Source organism: Mustela nivalis (genome assembly GCF_964662115.1).
Source record: "Mustela nivalis genome assembly, chromosome: 17".
Classification (NCBI taxonomy): Eukaryota; Metazoa; Chordata; class Mammalia; order Carnivora; family Mustelidae; genus Mustela; species Mustela nivalis.
In genome coordinates, this window is record NC_139036.1 from 29,166,754 (window position 1) to 29,185,545 (window position 18,792).

General features: G+C 36.4%; 1 protein-coding gene across 5 annotated transcripts in view; it reads right to left on the reverse strand.

The window, feature by feature from the left end:
• Positions 1-18,792, reverse strand: part of VMP1 (vacuole membrane protein 1) — a 136,253-nt gene that overhangs the window by 51,817 nt on the left and 65,644 nt on the right. For 3 of the 5 annotated variants that reach the window (XM_082705935.1, XM_082705936.1, XM_082705939.1), the window contains one exon: positions 17,117-17,248. The exons of the other annotated variants lie outside the window; for them this stretch is intronic. In XM_082705935.1, coding sequence (XP_082562061.1) covers positions 17,117-17,248 — 132 coding nt within the window. The remainder of the gene's footprint in view (positions 1-17,116; positions 17,249-18,792) is intronic. 5 annotated transcript variants of the gene reach the window in all.

Here is an 18,792-nt window from a genome sequence, read left to right on the forward strand (position 1 = left end):
TCTAGACACTCAGCAAAAAAGTCTGAGTATGCAAGATTTACTAGAAATGACACATTATACAAGTCATGCATTTTTCTTTTCTTCTCTCTTTTTCCAGTCTGAAGTTAGTATCTCCTCATGTGATTATCTCATGTCTCACCAGAAAGGGTATTTACCAAGTCTTAGTTTGATGCTGGGGTGGAAAATCACTCTTCATTTTCAGCACTTTATAACTGATTCTATTTTGGTTACAAGTAATTAATAATGTTTATTTCCAAGTTCAAACTCGAACTGAGAAAACAAAAAGCACACGACAGCCTGCTACATATGTAAGACAACAATATTAGGTTGTGGGTGGAAAAAAGCAAAAGTAATTAAGATGAACTTAACTTAAACATCCAAAGCTATGAAAACAAAGCCAGAATGGAATTTACAAAATTATCAGGGACAGGAAACTTAAGAGACTGAAAATAAAGAATGAAGATAAATGGGATCTTCTCTTATTGTAAGACATGTAAATAGTGGGATTCTTTCCTAAATAGAACCAATTTTGCTTAACAAATTTAAAAACCCTGCAAAAGGAGCAAAGAGTTTAAATTCAAATTTACAGATGAAATTAAAATTTTAAAGTAAGAAATACCAAATTCGTGACAATAAATTGAGAGATCATGTGAACTTGAGCAAGAAGAAATTAACAGTGTAGATCAAAGTATGAAAACACATTTAGGGAAAGATTATTTAAATATAAAATGATGGGTTATAAGAGTTTTATATTATGAACAAAGAAAAGGGAACTGGGAGTAGTCTCCCAAATAAATGGTTTATTGAAGTAAACAGTTTATTAAAAACATCAGCAAAATGCATTGGCAAAAGGACAATAGTTGCAGAAATCTGAAAAATCATGAGTATAGCAATGCCCTTAGAAAATCATGTGCAGGGGCGCCTGGGTGGCTCAGTGGTTTGGGCTGCTGCCTTTGGCTCGGGTCATGATCTCAGGGTCCTGGGATCGAGCCCCGCATCGGGCTCCCTGCTCCGCAGGAAGCCTGCTTCCCTCTCTCTCTCTCTCTCTGCCTGCCTCTCTGCCTACTTGTGATCTCCGTCTTTCAAATAAATAAATAAAATCTTAAAAAAAAAAAAAAAAAAAAAAAGAAAATCATGTGCAGATCTGATAACTTCATGTTAGGAAAGATATAAAACAATTAGATAATGAGCCATGAAAAAAAAAAGGGGGATCAAAGACTTCAGGGGCTCTTAGATATAAAAGTAAATGATTACTTTCTCTAGAAAGGCTGAAAAGGGAACCAACATGAAATCTATAGAGTTATGAAAAGAGGAAAGGGGAAGTGTTAAAAAAAAAATCTTCTAATGCTAGAATGAGGGTGGCACCCTTTATGATGTGAGAGGCAAATTTAAAACCAACAAATGGCAGCACTTACTAAAGTCCTTACCTCAAGAAGTAGGTTTTTATAGATTTTGATCAATTAATTCATGCAGATCTATATGAGGGAAGGAGATAGAGAAGTCTAGAATACATGTGTACTTTTGAGGGGAGGACTAACTTAATTATTATGCCCTCGTTCTGGTATCCTAGTGCTTGAGTTTAAAAGCAAGGCAGTCAGGTTTTTACATTTCCAAGACAGGAAAATGACAAACCAAACACCGTGGCTATGTAGGAAAAAAAAAATTTTTTTTGTGGGGCGCATGGGTGGCTCAGTCAGTTAAGCCTCTGCTTTCAGGTCAGGTCATGATCCCAGGGTCCTGGAATTGAGCCCTGTGGCAGGGTCCCTGCGTGGTGGGGAGTCTGCTTCTCCCTCTCCCTCTGCCCCTGCCATGTGCTTGTGCCTATATGCTTGCTTGGGCACACACTCTCTCTCTCTCTCAAAAAAATAAAATCTTTAGGGAAAAAAAAAAAAACTTTGTAATAGGAAATGAGCATAAGTTATCCTACTGTTCGTGTTTTGCATTAAACTCTGATCCAGGGCCAAAACCCCTGAGTGCACTCAGCAGGTATAACAGAAGGTGGGTTTGTATTCCTATGTTGATTTGCGAACTCATGAGCAAAACCACAGCATACATAGTCTGTTGATCGTGTTTCAATGAAAGAGGCCTTTCCGAAGGCATTTTACAAAAGGTGTTTGAAACATAACCTGAAAAAAAATCTTTAAATTAGCTTAACAAAGGTAACCTAATGCCTTGCCACTGCTAATTTTTCCCCTATATCTGTAAACAGGTGTGCAAATGAAAAGAACAAAGCAGACATAAAACAAAACCATATTCCACTCCAATATACAAAGCAAACTGACAAGAAAAATCTTAACCATTTATTACTTACTGTGCTTCGCTAATGACTAGGCTACATTAACCTCTTATTTTCATTTTAAAATCTAGATTCAATTATAAGTGCTCCTTCATCAAAAGAAAATTTTTTTTCTATTTTTAATTTGATCATTGAGAGTAAGTGAGAATTGTTAGAATACAACAATTTTAAACTTCCACTATTCTATATTCTTTCCTGGGAAGACAAACAAGCTCAAAATTTTCTACCACTTGTTTTCTCTAAATTTATTTTGATACCAAAAAAGTAAGCAGAATAAAAATGATTTTTAGGAGGTCAGATTTAAATGTATTCATTAACTTTATTTTTAAAAGAAAAGTCTGGCTGAGATGACGACATTAAATACAAAAATACACATGTAAAAAGAAATGGATTCAGGAATGTACAATGAGTAGATAAGTTTCCCAGTGGCCATTCACTCAGCAGCTTGCGTCAAGCTGCAACTCCTGTTCAGTTAGTTAGTTAATTCTACTATTAAAATGGGCTAAAGAAATAGAGAAGACCTCAGAAAACAAATAAGGAATAAAAGTCTGGGAGTGGGGTGGTGAGAAAAAGAGTTCAAAATAAAGTAAAAGTTTCCTGAGAAAACAAATAAAATGAGGCATTAAGAATCCCACAGTAAAACATGCTAAGTGTGTGTGCTCAGAAACTACAACTATAGAACTATTTCAAGTGCTACCTTTTCTCATTGAGTCCCACACAAGTGACCTTTGTGTACCAAAGCTAAATGTGCTAGCATTCGCAATATCCTGCAACAGAATCCTTCAAAAGAGGCCACTTAAAATTGCTTAATCTTGATGGTACTTTGTGGTAAATCATGAGCCAGCCTGAAAGAAGATCTAGCAGGCCTGTCTTTTCAAAAACGAAAGGCTGCTGGGTGCGGTTGCTTCTGAAAAGAGAAACTACAGTAAACCCGGGTAGCTCTGACATGCCTTGAAACGATAAAGAAATGGGCTTCACATGTGTCTCTACTGTTCATTATGGTAAAGCTGATCAGTTCAACCACTTGCAAACAAGGAAAAGATCTTGAGGACAGGAAGCTTTTCTGTGGAAGTCCTGACGCAACACAAACCATAGCAGTTACTGCAAAGCTTAATGCAAACCCTCTAGAGTCCACGTTGACAAATTCTTTAACAAGCCCTGTGGTTACAGGGAAGCTGGTTTCACTCTGACTCACTCCTACTCAAACAGTTTACTGGAAATGAAGGGGAGGGGGAATTTTCAGAGAAGTCATGTGATGACCAGACAAACCACAGCCAGTAAAGGTTCGACAGAGTCAAAAACAGGTCCCAGCAACAACTGACACCCAGTGAGTTCAACTGGCACTAAAGTATACAAAAATAGTCCTGTTAGGTTTCAGGTCATCCACACCATGAACTCTTTCATAAATCTCTGTATGTAAAGGAACAGCTAGTTCACAGGGGGAAAAACCAGCAGGCAGTGATATGGTACGGGCAACTGCAAACACTTCATAGGAAAATGTGCTTAACAGAGTACAGCATCAAAGGAATGTTAAAGCTCTCTGGTGAGTGTATAAATAATCATTATTAAATGCTTTCCCAAAGTCTCTAAACTCAAATGTTCAAACACACATTCTATCATTACCAAAAGAAATGTCAAAAGAACCTTTAATTATCATCTTGCACTTTGGGGGATGTTCACTGGGTAATCTAGTCTACTGCATAGAGAGAAACATAGCAGCCATAAGAATGAGAATTACCATTAGGACTGACAAGCTTTTTGTGTTCTGTGCTTTCGCTAAAAAAAAAAACTGTAATTTTTTAAACATTATTTCTGAACAGGAAAGGATCTTATTTACCTAAAAAAAAGGTTTCTTGGGCCTTAAATACATTTAATAGTAAGATAAAAGATACTAGCCTTTAAACATAATTTGGTGGTTTAGCCTCAATAAATCAGATTAAGTGGCAAATATTCATCAATTTAGATATTATAGTCCTAAACAGAAGCTAAAAACATGCTCCCTTAAAACAGGATTAAATCCAGAAATTATAAAAATGCCTCTAAGGAAATACTTAACCTAAGATGGTGTACAGACTCGTGACTTACACTCAACAGAAAAACTAGCTGATCACTATAACAATGGAGGAAAAAACTGCATTCTCTTGGGGCGCGTGGATGGTTCAGTTGTTAAGCATTTGCCTTCAGCTCAGGTCATAATCCAGGGGTCCTGGGACAGAGCCCCACAGTGGGCTCAGCAGGAAGCCTGCTTCTCCCTCTCCCACTCCCGCTGCTTGTGTTCCCTCCCTCTCTCTCTCTGCCAAATAAATAAATAAAATCTTAGGAAAAAAAGAATTGCATTCTCTTAAGAGATGAAGTTTTAAGAAAATTAAATTTCTTATTTCTGCCTTAATTCTCAATTTCCTATAGGAGTAGCAAGAAACAGTAAATTTCACACAGTCAGCAAAAGAATCTAAGTAGCTAGGTCAGTTGGACAGATGGTGTTTAGGAAAGCAAACTTATTCAAACCATATTCTTCCAAGTAAATATGTACAAAATTCCTGCTCTATTGTGTAAGCTTTAAACACAAAAATACCACAACCACCCCCATGCTCCCATTTCCCACTGCTTCAATAATATTGGCCACTCTAATCTTTTATGATACATCAAGTGAATAGGTTACTTTATTTTTCAAACTTCTTTAGTACTAATGTTTCTGATTTTCCTCTTTTCTTTGGCTATGCAGCCTACAGAAAAAACAAGTTGCCACAAGAAACTTCATTTATTTCTAAAATATAGAATTTTATGAATTTTCTTTTACTTACTGTGAATTTAAAAATTATTAGACATTTAATTACTGATGTTTCTTATATTATCTTCAACTCTTGTTCTCAGATGACTATTAAACTCAAAGATGCAGAACAATTCAATCTTTCTTATGTAAAATGATCTGTGTTCACTGCAGTTTACATTTTACTTTGCAGTGGAGTGAGACTATTAAATGAACGTTTTTCATGTAATGTACATTTTCACTCTTGATATTTCTTAGTTTATTCAAAGTATCTACCACATGAATAGTATGTGCAAGACCAGGTAGGTGTTGTTGCAAATAATTTTTATGGTCTCCTCTCAAGGAATTTACAAACTCCTGGGAGAGATGAGAAAAGTCCAGAAATCGTTTTATTTTTAAAAAGATACTTTTTTGGGGGCGCCTGGGTGGCTCAGTGGGTTAAGCCGCTGCCTTCGGCTCAGGTCATGATCTCAGGGTCCTGGGATCGAGTCCCGCATCGGGCTCTCTGCTCAGCAGGGAGCCTGCTTCCCTTCCTCTCTATCTGCCTGCCTCTTCATCTACTTGTGATTTCTCTCTGTCAAATAAATAAATAAAATCTTTAAAAAAAAAAAAGATACTTTTTTTATTGTTTTTTAAAAGGAAACTCTATCCCCAACATGGGGCTTGAGCTCACCACCCTGAGATCAAGAGTCCCATGCTTTCCCCACTGAGTTAAACAGGTATCCCAGAAAGTCCATAAACAGTTTTAAATGAAGGTAGAAAATAACACAAGGAAGTTACAGCAGGAAACAATTTCTGGGGATTAGGAAGATTTTTGAGCAGCAAAGTTTCATGACAGAGGTATTTTTTGGAAAGTTATTTTTGTAATTTTGTTCAGGAATAGACTAGGGGACAAAACTAGTAAAGAGGAGACCTACTGGGAAGTCACTGGAAATGTTCAGGGAAGAGGTGGTAAAGACCTGAACCAGAGAGGGCAGATATGAAGATATTAAGGAGGTAGTCAAAAGGCCTTGAAGAACGATTGGATATGGGAAACAAGGAGGGAGTCAGATGACTCAGTTTTGACTGTGATTATGAAGACAATGACATCATTAACAGAACTCAGGAACAAAGAAGAAAAAGAATATCATAAAGAGAATAATTGAACCTTGCATGAGGGCTGCCTGGGTGGCTCAGTCAGTTAAGTGTCTGACACTTGATTTTGGCTCAGGTCATGAGACCGAGCCCTGTGTTGGGCTCCCTCCCCACTCAGCGCAGAGTCTGCTTGAGATTTCTCCCTCTCCCTCCACCCCTCCCTTTGCTTGCACATGTACTCTCTCTCTCTCTCTAAATAAAATCATAAAAAAAAACCTTGCATGAAATACTCCACCAAGCACATAAACAGCTATCTAGACTTATATTTTCTAAATTATGCTAGTTCAAGGTCATAGGAAGCTACATTTATTCATGTCTACCTCCCACAGACATCTAGTGAAAACATGACAGAAAGCCAAGAACAAAAGGAAGTCAATTTAGTGGAAAAATACCGCCTAATCTCATACTGTACTCACAAAAATAAAAATGAGGTACCATTAAGAATCTGAATTCAAATAAAAGTATTAATAATCTCTTCTTCTCAAAATATTTATGGTACATAATCCAACCATTACTCAAAACTAGAATTTAAGCAAATACTTAGCTGTAAAATTGCTACCTAGTAACAATTTCCTAGGAAAAGCATATACACCCTTTAACCTAGTTGGAGAACACATGATAAAGCAATGAGAGCCAAGTATTTTTTTCATTCTTCCTGCTGATAAACTTATTCTATCAAAGGGCTTTACCTAGATGAATAAAAAACACATTTTCTACCTCAGTCTCAGGCAATTAACATTTAAATACCCACTCATATTACTCATTTTACTTAATTTCCTGTTTTAGCTATAGCTGATCCAACTTTTTTATATTTTAGTGCTCCTATCAAATTGGGAGTTTTACAAAATGCATGTATCTGTGAGGAAATTCCAGGACCAAAGTCAGATAAACTTCTGGATCCCTGTGAAACTGAACACTATAGAAACTTATAAATTACAATCACTAAGATATAACTAAAAGATGTCAGCAGAGTTACAGTTTACCAAATAAATAAAAACATAGTAACTTTTTATATATCAATAACTATTTATAAAAATATAATATCTAATTTGTAGCAATAAAGTGTAAGACAAAACTAATATACAGACATCATGGGAAAATGTTGGAATGACACAGAAATAGCTAGTTACTTAAAGGTGAGAAAGTTAGAGTTCTATATTATATGACAGATAAAAGTATTTTAATAATATTTAAAGATGAAGGAATCAAACCATAAATATACTAAAAGGAAATATGGCTGAATATTCACTACATAATCATAATCATTCAGTAAGATAATTTTAGGCATTACTTCAAAAAGGCAAAGTCTAAGATACTAGAATTTTTGAAAAAGTAAACTTTTTATCCAAGTAAAACATAATAAAAACACACACAATAAACAATATGGAAAAACAGCAGAAGCATATGACAAAAGAAATCTCCTTAAAAATGTTAATAAGAAAGTCAGAAATACACTAAACATGAAAAACAGGTAAATAAACTAGTTAGATGAAGTTTGTTCTCTCTTTTTTTGTTTATCTGCATTTTCAACATGTTATACAATGAACATACTTTGTAACCAGAAAGAAAGTTGTTATAAACATTGAAGATGTAGAAAGTATTTAATGACACTGAAAAACGTTTATAGGATGTTTTTATATTCAAAACAAGTCACAAAGCAGTAAATACAATTCATTCTTTAGAAAAACAACTGAAGGACAGAGGAATTATTTTTAAATACACACATAAATTTTCCACAATGATCTGTGTCACTTCATAATAACACAATTTTAAAAATCAGCATCAAATGTCTATGACATACATGTGAAAAAGGAACTTCAGACTAATATTTATAGTATGATTCTAGTTTTTATTTTTTTAAAAGTTATATATCCAAAGAAAGCAGTTGAGAATGTGTTGATTATTATTCCACCCTGGGAAGTAGGTATGCGGGCTTTCTCTCTCTCTCTTTTTTTTTAAGATTTTATTTATTTATTTGACCGGCAGAGATCACAAGCAGGCAGAGAAGCAGGCAGAGAGGTGGGAGGGAAGCAGGCTCTCTGCTGAGCAGAGAGTCTGATGCGGGGCTTGATCCTAGGACCCTGAGATCATGACCTGAGCCGAAGGCAGAGTCTTACTTAATTCACTGAGCCACCCAGGCACCCCAGGGCTTTCACTTTTTACTTTTACTACTTCTGCAATGTTTCAACCCTATTACTTTAAAAACTTATGTAATTTTAAAATATGCAAATTTGGAAAAATAACAGAAACAAAGACCCTAAAACAAATTTGTTACTGAAAAGATAAAAAATATTTTTAAGATCACTATTTATAAGTAAAATGACCAAAAAATCCTTGTAAATTTATTTGCCTAATGAAAACCTTAAAAACAAATACAAGAATGTGTCACCTAAGTGTATCAAACAGCTGAGGTATAATAGAGCTTATTGGACACAGTAATAGTCCACAGTGTTATCAAGAACAAACAAAAACAAAAACTTCTTTTTGCTAAGCCATAGTTAGAAACTCTTCTTTAAATTATGAATTTAAATATTAGCACTATCTCAGATAATTTATAATGTGGAAAACTGGCAACAGTCCCCTCCAAACTATTTTACCCCCACTCCCATAACCACAAATAAATAAAGAAAAGTTAAAAACCTCACACAACCCCTTGTCTAAATCTGGGGAAAGTATACAGGGATAAATATACCCACAGAAGCTAAAATCTATAATAAGACACAAAACTGGTGAAAACTGGTAAAAACCCAAAACAATAAAAGGCCATAAAGAAAGAAAAATCAAATCAAATATAGGAGAAAGAAAAAATTTTTAAATTGGTTCTTCACTTTTTATTGCATTAACCTAAAGGAAAATGTTGCTATGCTCTAATACAGTAAGCAGAGTACTAATTTTGATGTCAAAAAACTGGGTTGGGTAATGGCTCTGAGATTCACTGGCTGTGTGTTCTTGAATGTACTTCCTGTCCAAATCAGGAAAAATATCCCTACTTTGGAGCTGTACTGTGGCACTTCATTTAAGGGCCTTATACATAGTTTTATTGATCTCAGAAAGAAAGTTGTCAGGGATGAATTATTTCAGTTTTTCTAGTCTGACTGCATAATTGGTTGATGTACATATAACTGCAATTCTGGGTAAAAATTTTAAATCAAATGTTCATAAAGAATATGTAATTTCTGGGGCGCCTGGATGGCTCAGTGGGCTGAGCCTCTGCCTTTGGGTCGGGTGGTAATCTCCGGGTCCTGGGATTGAGCCCTGGATTGGGCTCTCTGCTCGGTGGGGAGCCTGCTTCCCCCCACCCCTCTGCCTGCTGTTCTGCCTACTGGTGATCTCTCCCTCTCTGTCAAGTAAATAAATAAAATCTTTAAAAAAAAAAAAGTAATTTCTGATTAAAGGACATGAAACGGAATGCCCACATTTTGCTTACTTGATTTTTCAATAGAAGCAGATATAAAATTAGGGAATAAGAAATACATAGTTTATCCTAAAACAGTGATTGTAATTATTGGCTTTATAGGATGAAAGCAGCCAAACCTCATAACCATCAGAAATATTGTGTGCAGGCTGGTTTCCACGACTCAAAACAAACAAAGCAGAATTAGAGAAGATATAGTCAAAAAGTAACTAAAATAATCAGGGCCATAACAGATGAACAAAAAAGATTACTGCCCTAATGGTAGAGAATGGTTAAGTATTTTCAAGACTCTAAAGTATTCAAGAATTCAAATTATACATACGAGATGAAGAATAATTTACTTCATCAAATTCTAGAAGATCTGAGTTTTTAGAGATAGAGCTTTTAAATGGTAACAAGTTTAGAGAATATATTATTTATAATCCTAGAATAAAACTTGCAAAGAATGAAATGAGTCATCCAGTTAGTATTATACACAATGCAGGAAGTGCTATGCATGGATCTATGGAAGACAGCAGAGAGAGAGATAAGGTATTCATTCTTTTTGAAATAGCAATTCCATTTGTACACAATTAAAATTAATAGGCAGTTGGGTTTCTGGTTTTGTTTTGTCTTAATATTGAGCCACTGTGGGCCTCAGAAACCTCTACCCACTAATTCTAAGACAAAGTTTACCTCTAGTTTCTCAGCATGACTATATTCTCTTGACATGGGAGAGACAATTTTTGGATATTTGAGAAGTTCATTCCCCTTTCAAGGAAGTATGTCTAAATTCTTTACAATAATCTCTTACATTATAAAAATTCAAGATCATTTACCATCCCATTCCCCTCCTATAAAGAAATTCTGGTTTGTCAATGTTCTATTCTGTTAAAAATGATATCGCAGGGGGCACCTGGGTGGCTCAGTGGTTTAGGCCTCTGCCTTCGGCTCAGGTCATGATCTCAGGGTCCTGGGATCGAGCCCCACATCGGGCTCTCTGCTCAGCGGGGAGCCTGCTTCCCCTGCCTCTCTGCCTCCTTGTGATCTCTCTCTGTCTATCAAATAGATAAATAAAAATCTTAAAAAAAAAAAAGCCAGTTTAAAAAAAGAAAAAAAAAAATGATATCGCAGGAAGAGTCCCACTTCAAGATAACCAAAGAAGACCTTTGTTCCTGTGGTAGATTAGAGATGGCTGCAAATTCTTGCTTATTCCTCTCAATGAGAGGTAGGATCTAATTTGCCTCTCTGAATTTGGGCTAGCTTTAGTGACTTACTTAGCCAAGAAAATATGGCAAAGTGACTAGGATTTCTGAGGTTACATCATAAGAAACCTTGCATCTTCCCCCTAAATTAGTTCTGAATGCATGTTTTTGGAACTCAGGTACTGTGATATGAGGAAGCCAAAGAATCTCCATAAAGGGTAACTTGAGGTTCCAAACTAACAGTCCAACTGAACTCCAAGCCAACAGCCAAAATCAATTTGTCAGTCAAGTAAGTAAGCCATCTTGAAAGAAATTCTCCAATTTATAGTCAAGCCATTTTCAGTAAATTTCATATATGTGAGCACTACAAATGTTTTTTTGTTTGTTTGTTTTAAACCAGCAAATATTGAGTAGCTTCTTACTCAGCAATAAGCTGGAACACCTCCTATCTTCATAGTAACCCCCAAAATAAAAAATAGAAACATGAACTCTGACTTTGATGGAATGAGCATTAATGAAGATAAGGGAAGATGGAAGTTGGAAAAAAAGGTTATACCTGAGAACCTACAGTGAAAGATATGGAAGAGGAGAAAAGCGATCTGCATTATAGAGCTCCAAAAAGGACTTTCAGCTGAACTGCAGAAGAGGCTGGGGTAGGGCAAAACCAAGGAGACTGTAGTTTATTTTTAAAGATCTATTTATTTTAGAGAAAGAGCACGAGTCGGGGGAGGGGCAGAAGGAGAAGATACAGAAGCAGACTCCTCACTGAGTGTGGACCCTGACACGTGGCTCAATCTCACGACTCTGAGATCATGACCTGAGCCAAAATCAAGAGTCAGACACTTAACTGATGGAGCCATCCAGGTTCCCTGAGAAGACTGTAGAAGTAGACCCCTAGGCCCCACCCCTACTTGGCACAGACAACTTCCCTTAGTCCCGTAAAAAACATTAAATATAGTCTCTAGACAAAGTGAAGCAAAGATTCTGGGCTCAGGACATGTTTATGCAGGTATCCATAGTCTGAACATTAAGTGAGTTAAATGGTAAGTCTATATGGTGAATGACCATCTCTAACCCCACTTTATAGCCCAGCTTTACAAAGCAACAAAGTTAATATTCAGCAACAAAGTTAATATTCCCCAAGCAAGAAATTGGAGGATCCATCTAGAGAAAATGAACTATCCGAAATGAAAGAGCCACAGAAATTGGTATATATGGAGGTTCCAATAAATAAGATGACCTGCCACTCCTACAACTTGCCTCCACACACACACATCTTACATTCAGCCTTTATGTGCCTTATTCTTACATATAAACAGAAAAATAAAGATCACTAAGCTTAGAGGAAAGCTTCTAATATGAAGGAGAACAAAGGAAAAAAACATGCCTGGAGTAACAAAAAACCTGAAGAAATGAAGTATCTTCAAACACGTAAGAAACTGGGATGCCTGGGTGGCTCAGCTGGTTAGTGTCTGACTCTGATTTTGGCTCAGGTCATGATCTCAGTGTTGTGAGACTGAGCCTGTGTCAGACTTCATGTTCAACAGGGAGTCTACTTGAGATTCTCTCTTTCCTTCTCCTTCTGCCCCTTCCCTCTGTGCTCACATTTATGCACACACTCTCTCCATCTCTAAAATAAGTAAATCTTGGGGCACCTGGTGGCTCAGTGGGTTAATCCTCTGCCTTTGGCTCGGGTCATGATCTCGGGGTCCTGGGATCGAGCCCCACATCGGGTTCTCTGCTCGGCGGGGGGCCTGCTTCCTCCTCTCTGCCTGTGTCTCTGCCTACTTGTGATCCCTGTCTGTCAAATAAATAAATAAAATCTTAAAAAAAAAAAAATAAGTAAATCTTAAAAAAAAAAAAAAAGATAAACCATTTCTTGAAAATAAAATACAAATCACTTTCTGAAAATAAACAGGAGAGTAGAAATACATTTTAATATTAGAGTTAGAAGATAAAATTGAGGAAATTGCATACAAAGTAGAATGTGATAAATATTAGGAGCAAAATGATTAAAAAAAAAAACATCAAAAGGGTAAGTGTAAGTGTTGGAGGCCCCACACCAAAATAATGAGAATTCCAGAAAGCAAAAACAGAGACTAAAGAGGGTAAATTGACACAGAAAAAATACAAGAACATTTCTCCAAACTAATGGACTCTAGATTGACAAGTGTTTAGTAGAATAAAATTTTAAAGACCTTCCCCCCAAAATTTAAAGACCCATACCTCAGATAATGAGTAACATATCAAGAGAAGAAAATAAAACAACCAAAAAAGAATACCTATGAAGAGAAGTCAGGATGGCATTAGCTCCATCAATATCAACACCAGAGGTCTGAAGATGACTGAGCAATGACTTCCAAATTCTAAGTTAAAAAAATGATTTTCAACTTAGAATACTACATTTAGTTACTTGATTAAGTATGAATGAAGGACACAGAATTTTCAGAATTTCCATCAGGAAACTATGGTAAAATGTATTCAACCAAAATGAAGGAATAAGGCAAGAAAGAAAAAAACAAGGGGTGTCTGGTTGGCTCAGTCCGTAGAGTATGCAACTCTTGATCTTAGAGTCACTGAGTTTGAGTCCCATGTTGGGGGTAAAGATTACGAAAAAAAATAAGAACAAACAAAAACAGAAGAAGAGATCCAAATGGAAAAAGAAGCAACTGTGCAGAGGGAATCCAAGAGACTGCAGTCCTGATTGCATTGTGTGGGGAGAGGGTAGCTCCTGAGTGAGGACAATCAAGAAGAAAATAGAATTGATAATATTTTATAGGTGTTACCAAGTGGAAAGTGATATAGAAAGGTGTCTTACAGAGCTGGTAGAAGGGAGAGAAGAGACTGAAAAAACTATGCAAATGAAAAAATGTTAATTCCAAAATAAAAACTTAAAAAAAAAAAAAGAAAAAGGAAAACAGTGATAGTGTATTAGTTGACTTAACAGAGAACAATACTTAGACCCGTTTGGCATCTAATCCACAGCATAAAAATTTAAAACTACAAGCATATAAGTCTACTAGACTTATTCTACTTTAGCTTTTTGATTTTATATAGATGAAAAAAATGAGTTTTTGAAATGTTATATGACATACACTAACTATTGCCACCATTTCAGATCTATCAGCTGTTGAAGATACTTGGCCATTTAGTCTATGGATGGACACGGTTTCAGTAGTTGGAATATACTAATGACATGGGCATTCTGAGTTCTGGTTCTAGCTCTACTTCTAAGTGTAAAATTAGGGAGGTACCAACTTCTAGATCTGAAGTTTTCTGTAAGATTAGAAGAACAGTATCTTTCCATACTATTTTAGTTATTAACACAAGGCTCAAATTAGATACTGGGTTTTAAAAACCATTAAAAATAATTAAAGAGTTGTTTATATTAGTAACAATTATTAGTAACAATTATTATATAAATATTAGGACATGAGGAGAAGAGACATAGTATCTGCTTGATAGATAAGGCAAAGCAAATACCAAGGCCAACTTGTCTCTTTCCACACAGAGCAAATGCTCATAGCTCTTTGGTTCATTTGTTTTATATCTGGTTATTTGGCTATTCTATATTCATATTTGAAAATTTTGTTTTCAATTAAAAACCGTAACTGTTCTTAGTGGATTTCCACCTAATAATGCCTTTTTAAAAAGTCCATCTGTTGGGGAGCCTAGGTGACTCAGTTATTAAGCATCTGCCTTCAGCTCAGATCATGATCCCAGGGTCCTAGGACTGCGCACCATGGTCATGCTCCTTGCTCAGCAGGAAACCTGCTTCTCCCTCTCCCACTCCCCCTGCTTGTGTTCCCTCTCTGTCTATCAAATAAATATAAAATCTTTAAAAAAATTACAAAAATAAAAAGCCCATCTGTCATTAAAATGTGTTTTCTGGGGCACCTTAGTGGCTTATATGGTTAAGCATCTGCCTTAGGCTCAAGTCATGATCTCAGGGTCCTGGGACTGAGCCCCATGTCAGGCTTCCTGCTCAGCGGGGAGCCTGCTTCTCCTTCTTCCTCTACTGCTCCCCCTGCTGTGCTCTCTCTCGCTCCCTCTCTCTCAAATAAATAAATGAAATCTTTAAAAAAAAATACATACGGGCGCCTGGGTGGCTCAGTGGGTTAAGCCGCTGCCTTCGGCTCAAGTCATGATCTCAGAGTCCTGGGATCGAGTCCCGCATCGGGCTCTCTGCTGAGCAGAGAGCCTGCTTCCCTCTCTCTCTCTCTGCCTGCCTCTCCATCTACTTGTGATCTCTCTCTGTCAAATAAATAAATAAAATCTTTAAAAAAAAAAAAAAAATACATACATATATTTTCTTTCCCTCAGGGTAATGGTTTCTTGAGTCTCAGATTCCACTGAAAAGAAAACTATGAACTTGTTCCTCATAAAAATGTGTGTGTACTTATGTGGGCACACGCACTTATAAATACAAAACAGTAAGACAATTTTTCAAACAATTTCATTTCATAGGTTCATGAACACAACTGGGAAGGGATCTCTCTTTCATATCTTTCTTATTTTTGTCTATGTTGATTTCTACTGTCATTCCTAAGATGGAGACTCAATCAAATAATACTATTCTTAGGAATTTTCCTGCAAAGAATAAAACACTGGTTTTATAACATTAAGATATAGGTTGAGGGCACCTGGGTGGCTCAGTGGGTTAAAGCCTCTGCTTTCAGCTCAGGTCATGATCCCAGGGTCCTGGAATTAAGCTCCAAATCAGGCTCTCTGCTCAGCAGGAAGCCTGCTTCCTCCTCTCTCTCTGCCTGCCTCTCTGCCTACTTGTGTTCTCTGTCAAATAAATAAAATCTTTAAAAAAATGTTTAAGATATAGGTTGATATATAGTTTATATTTAGGTTTAAAGGCCTCAGCCTTAACCCCACCCCCCACTGTTAAAGGTAGTTTATCGTAATTATCCTTTCTTTTCTTAAAAACGTAATAAGGAACACCTGGGTGGCTCAGTGGGTTAAAGCCTCTGCCTTCAGCTCAGGTCATGATCCCAGGGTCCTGGGATCAAGCCCTGAATCGGGCTCTCTGCTCAGTGGAGAGCCTGCTTTCCTTCCTCTCTCTCTGCCTGCCTGTCTACTTGTGATCTCAGTCAAATAAATAAATGAAATCTTTAAAAAAAAAACGAGTAAAAAATATAGATGTGTGTCTGTGTATGTATTATATATATGTATAATACATAAATATATTTTAAAGTAATCTCTACGCCCAATGTGGGGCTCAAACTGATGATGCCGAGATCAAGAATCACACATTCTACTGATTGAGCCAGCCAGGTGCCCCAAAACCGTTTTTTGTGTTTTTTTAAAGATTTTATTTATTTATTAGACAGAGAGATCACAAGTAGGCAGAGCAGCAAGCAGAGATAGAGGGGAAAGCAGGCTCCCCGCTGAGCCGAGAGCCCGAGAAAGGGCTCAATCCCAGGACCCTGAAATCATGACCTGAGCTGAAGGCAGAGGCTTAACCCACTGAGCCACCCAGGTGCTCCCCAAAAACCATTTCTTTCTTTCTTTTTTTTTTTTAAAGATTTATTTATTTATTTATTTGACAGAGAGAAATCACAAGTAGATGGAGAGGCAGGCAGAGAGAGAGAGAGGGAAGCAGGCTCCCCGCGGAGCAGAGAGCCTGATGCGGGACTCGATCCCAGGACCCTGAGATCATGACCTGAGCCGAAGGCAGCAGCTTAACCCACTGAGCCACCCAGGCACCCCCCAAAAACCATTTCTAAAAAAAGTAATATCTACTCTGAACGTGGGGCTCGAACTCATGACCCTGAGATGAAGAGCTGCGTGTTTTACCAACTGAGCTGACCAGGCACCCTTGTAATGATTCTTAGTTAGGAGTTCTCAAATAATTTCCTTTAAACATGGTAAACTATTTTGATGTTATTCTCAAAAACATTCTGTTAGCCAGAAGTTTGACTATTTTGGACTCATATGCTGACCCACCTACTTGTCCCCCTTATTTAGTTAGTTGTCTGCCTGGTAATACTTAAGAAAACATAATGGAAAAAGAAATGTTTCGACTCCTTAACTTCATTGGCAACAACAACTTGTCCTGGTTTCTGGTCAGGTGTTTCGGCTTAGTCTGAGTTGTCTTGTGGACTTTCTGTATCTCTCTATTCTAAAATTAAGATTATAATCTCTTTTATATTTCAGCTTTTCTGAATATTCTATCCCACACCATGTCTTTTTTATTTTTAGTCTGGCAGTTTTCTTCTTCAAAGTATCTATTAATAATTTTACCTTAACCATAACTTCTTTAAGGATAATTAAAGTATTCTGTTTTTGTTTTTTTTTTCTACTGTTCTTACTTGTGCAGTCTCTGCGTGTTCCAGCATTTCTTCGAATTCCTGATACTCTTCATCATCTGGTTCGGCACCTGAAAGGCGAGCTGCCCTGGCCATGAAATATGGAGGCAGCTCTCCAATTGCTGTACCGATGCCCTATGTGCAAAACCAGATATTCACATGAGATTCTGTTCCCAACACAGTGTCACTAAACAGATCAAATCTACATTTTTCTCCATTACCAAAACCAAGTTAAGATGCACACGTTAGGGAGGAAAGCATATACTACATAATCAAGAGAACATAACTGTGAATCCTGGCCCTAATATTGACATATGCAATGCCAGGCAAGATAATATACATTAAACTCTTAGACAATACCTGGTGCATTGCAGATAAGAAATTAATGTTAGTTCTCTAGCATCTCTACTTACAATTATTTTGCCAGTTTTTTTCCCCTTTTCAAATGATTTGGTAAAGAGTATTCACCAGTAGAACTGTTAGATAAAATATTTAAAAAATTTTTTTTCTAGGAAACCTTCTGTTATTTAGAGTGTTGCTTTAATCTCAATATAACTTTATTTTGTGCAGAGCTAAAACAAATCGTGGTCAGGAAGCCCCTTGAAAACTCAACATTAGAATGGATTAATTTTTACCACAGGAAAAATGTTAATTTCCTCAGGACATTGAGTGACTCATGTTTCAGTCACTTTGTGGACTCTTGTTTTTGAAGACATTGTTTTTTTTCAATCAGCTTAGGACATAAGGATGAAAACAAAGGTAAAAGAATCAGGAACTTGGTTTGGGTTGAAAAGGCTCAAATGCAAGATAATATTGTAAAAGGTACACAGTCTCGAGGAAAATCCTCAACTTTGAACCATCCTTCTCATCTTGAGTCATAGTGAATGAAAAGCTATGGTAATTCTCAGAAGCAATTTTAGGTCTTTCTATTCATTCTGTATATGACTTTGTCAGCAAATGTCTTGAAAAGAATCCCTAAGAAACATTATCAATTCAAACATTTTGTGTTCACAGTGTTATATTCTGATGTGTGGAATAACAATCTCCAAATGAAACTGCATTATCCACATGTGAAACAAGAGTTCTGAAAATGAATATACTTAAGTGTCAAAAGAATCAGGCTCTACCTAAAGAACACAGAGAGAAATGAGAGAGGAGAGACAATACATTGAAAGATATATGAACAGAACACAAATCATATTTTGTTAAACAAAAAAGTTAACATTAGTCAACTTTGGAGGCTATCAGAGAACTATTTAAAAAAATGATAAAAAAAAGGGAAAGAATCCATTATTTATCATTCCTTATTTATCTGAAGAATATCTCAGGGTAACCAAATTGGTGAAAAGGAGGTTTCTCTTTATAAAAATATTCTAGTCAATAACTAAAGGAAAAAATGATATGATTGGAATATCCCTAGTTTATAACTCTTAATAAAATAATGGACTTGTATAATAATGGTGCTAGTATCATAAAAAGAAAGATAATCAGACATTATTATACCTTATGATAGAACTACATAAGGCTATAAACTGTGTTCTTGTCAAAAAAGATTTTTTCAAGCCTCTCAATCTATCACTCACAAGAAACACAGGGAACAGAACTATGCCAATTGGAATACAATCAGTAAAATCTAGACTGTGGGAAACTGTATTTGATAAACAACCCAGTTTCAACAA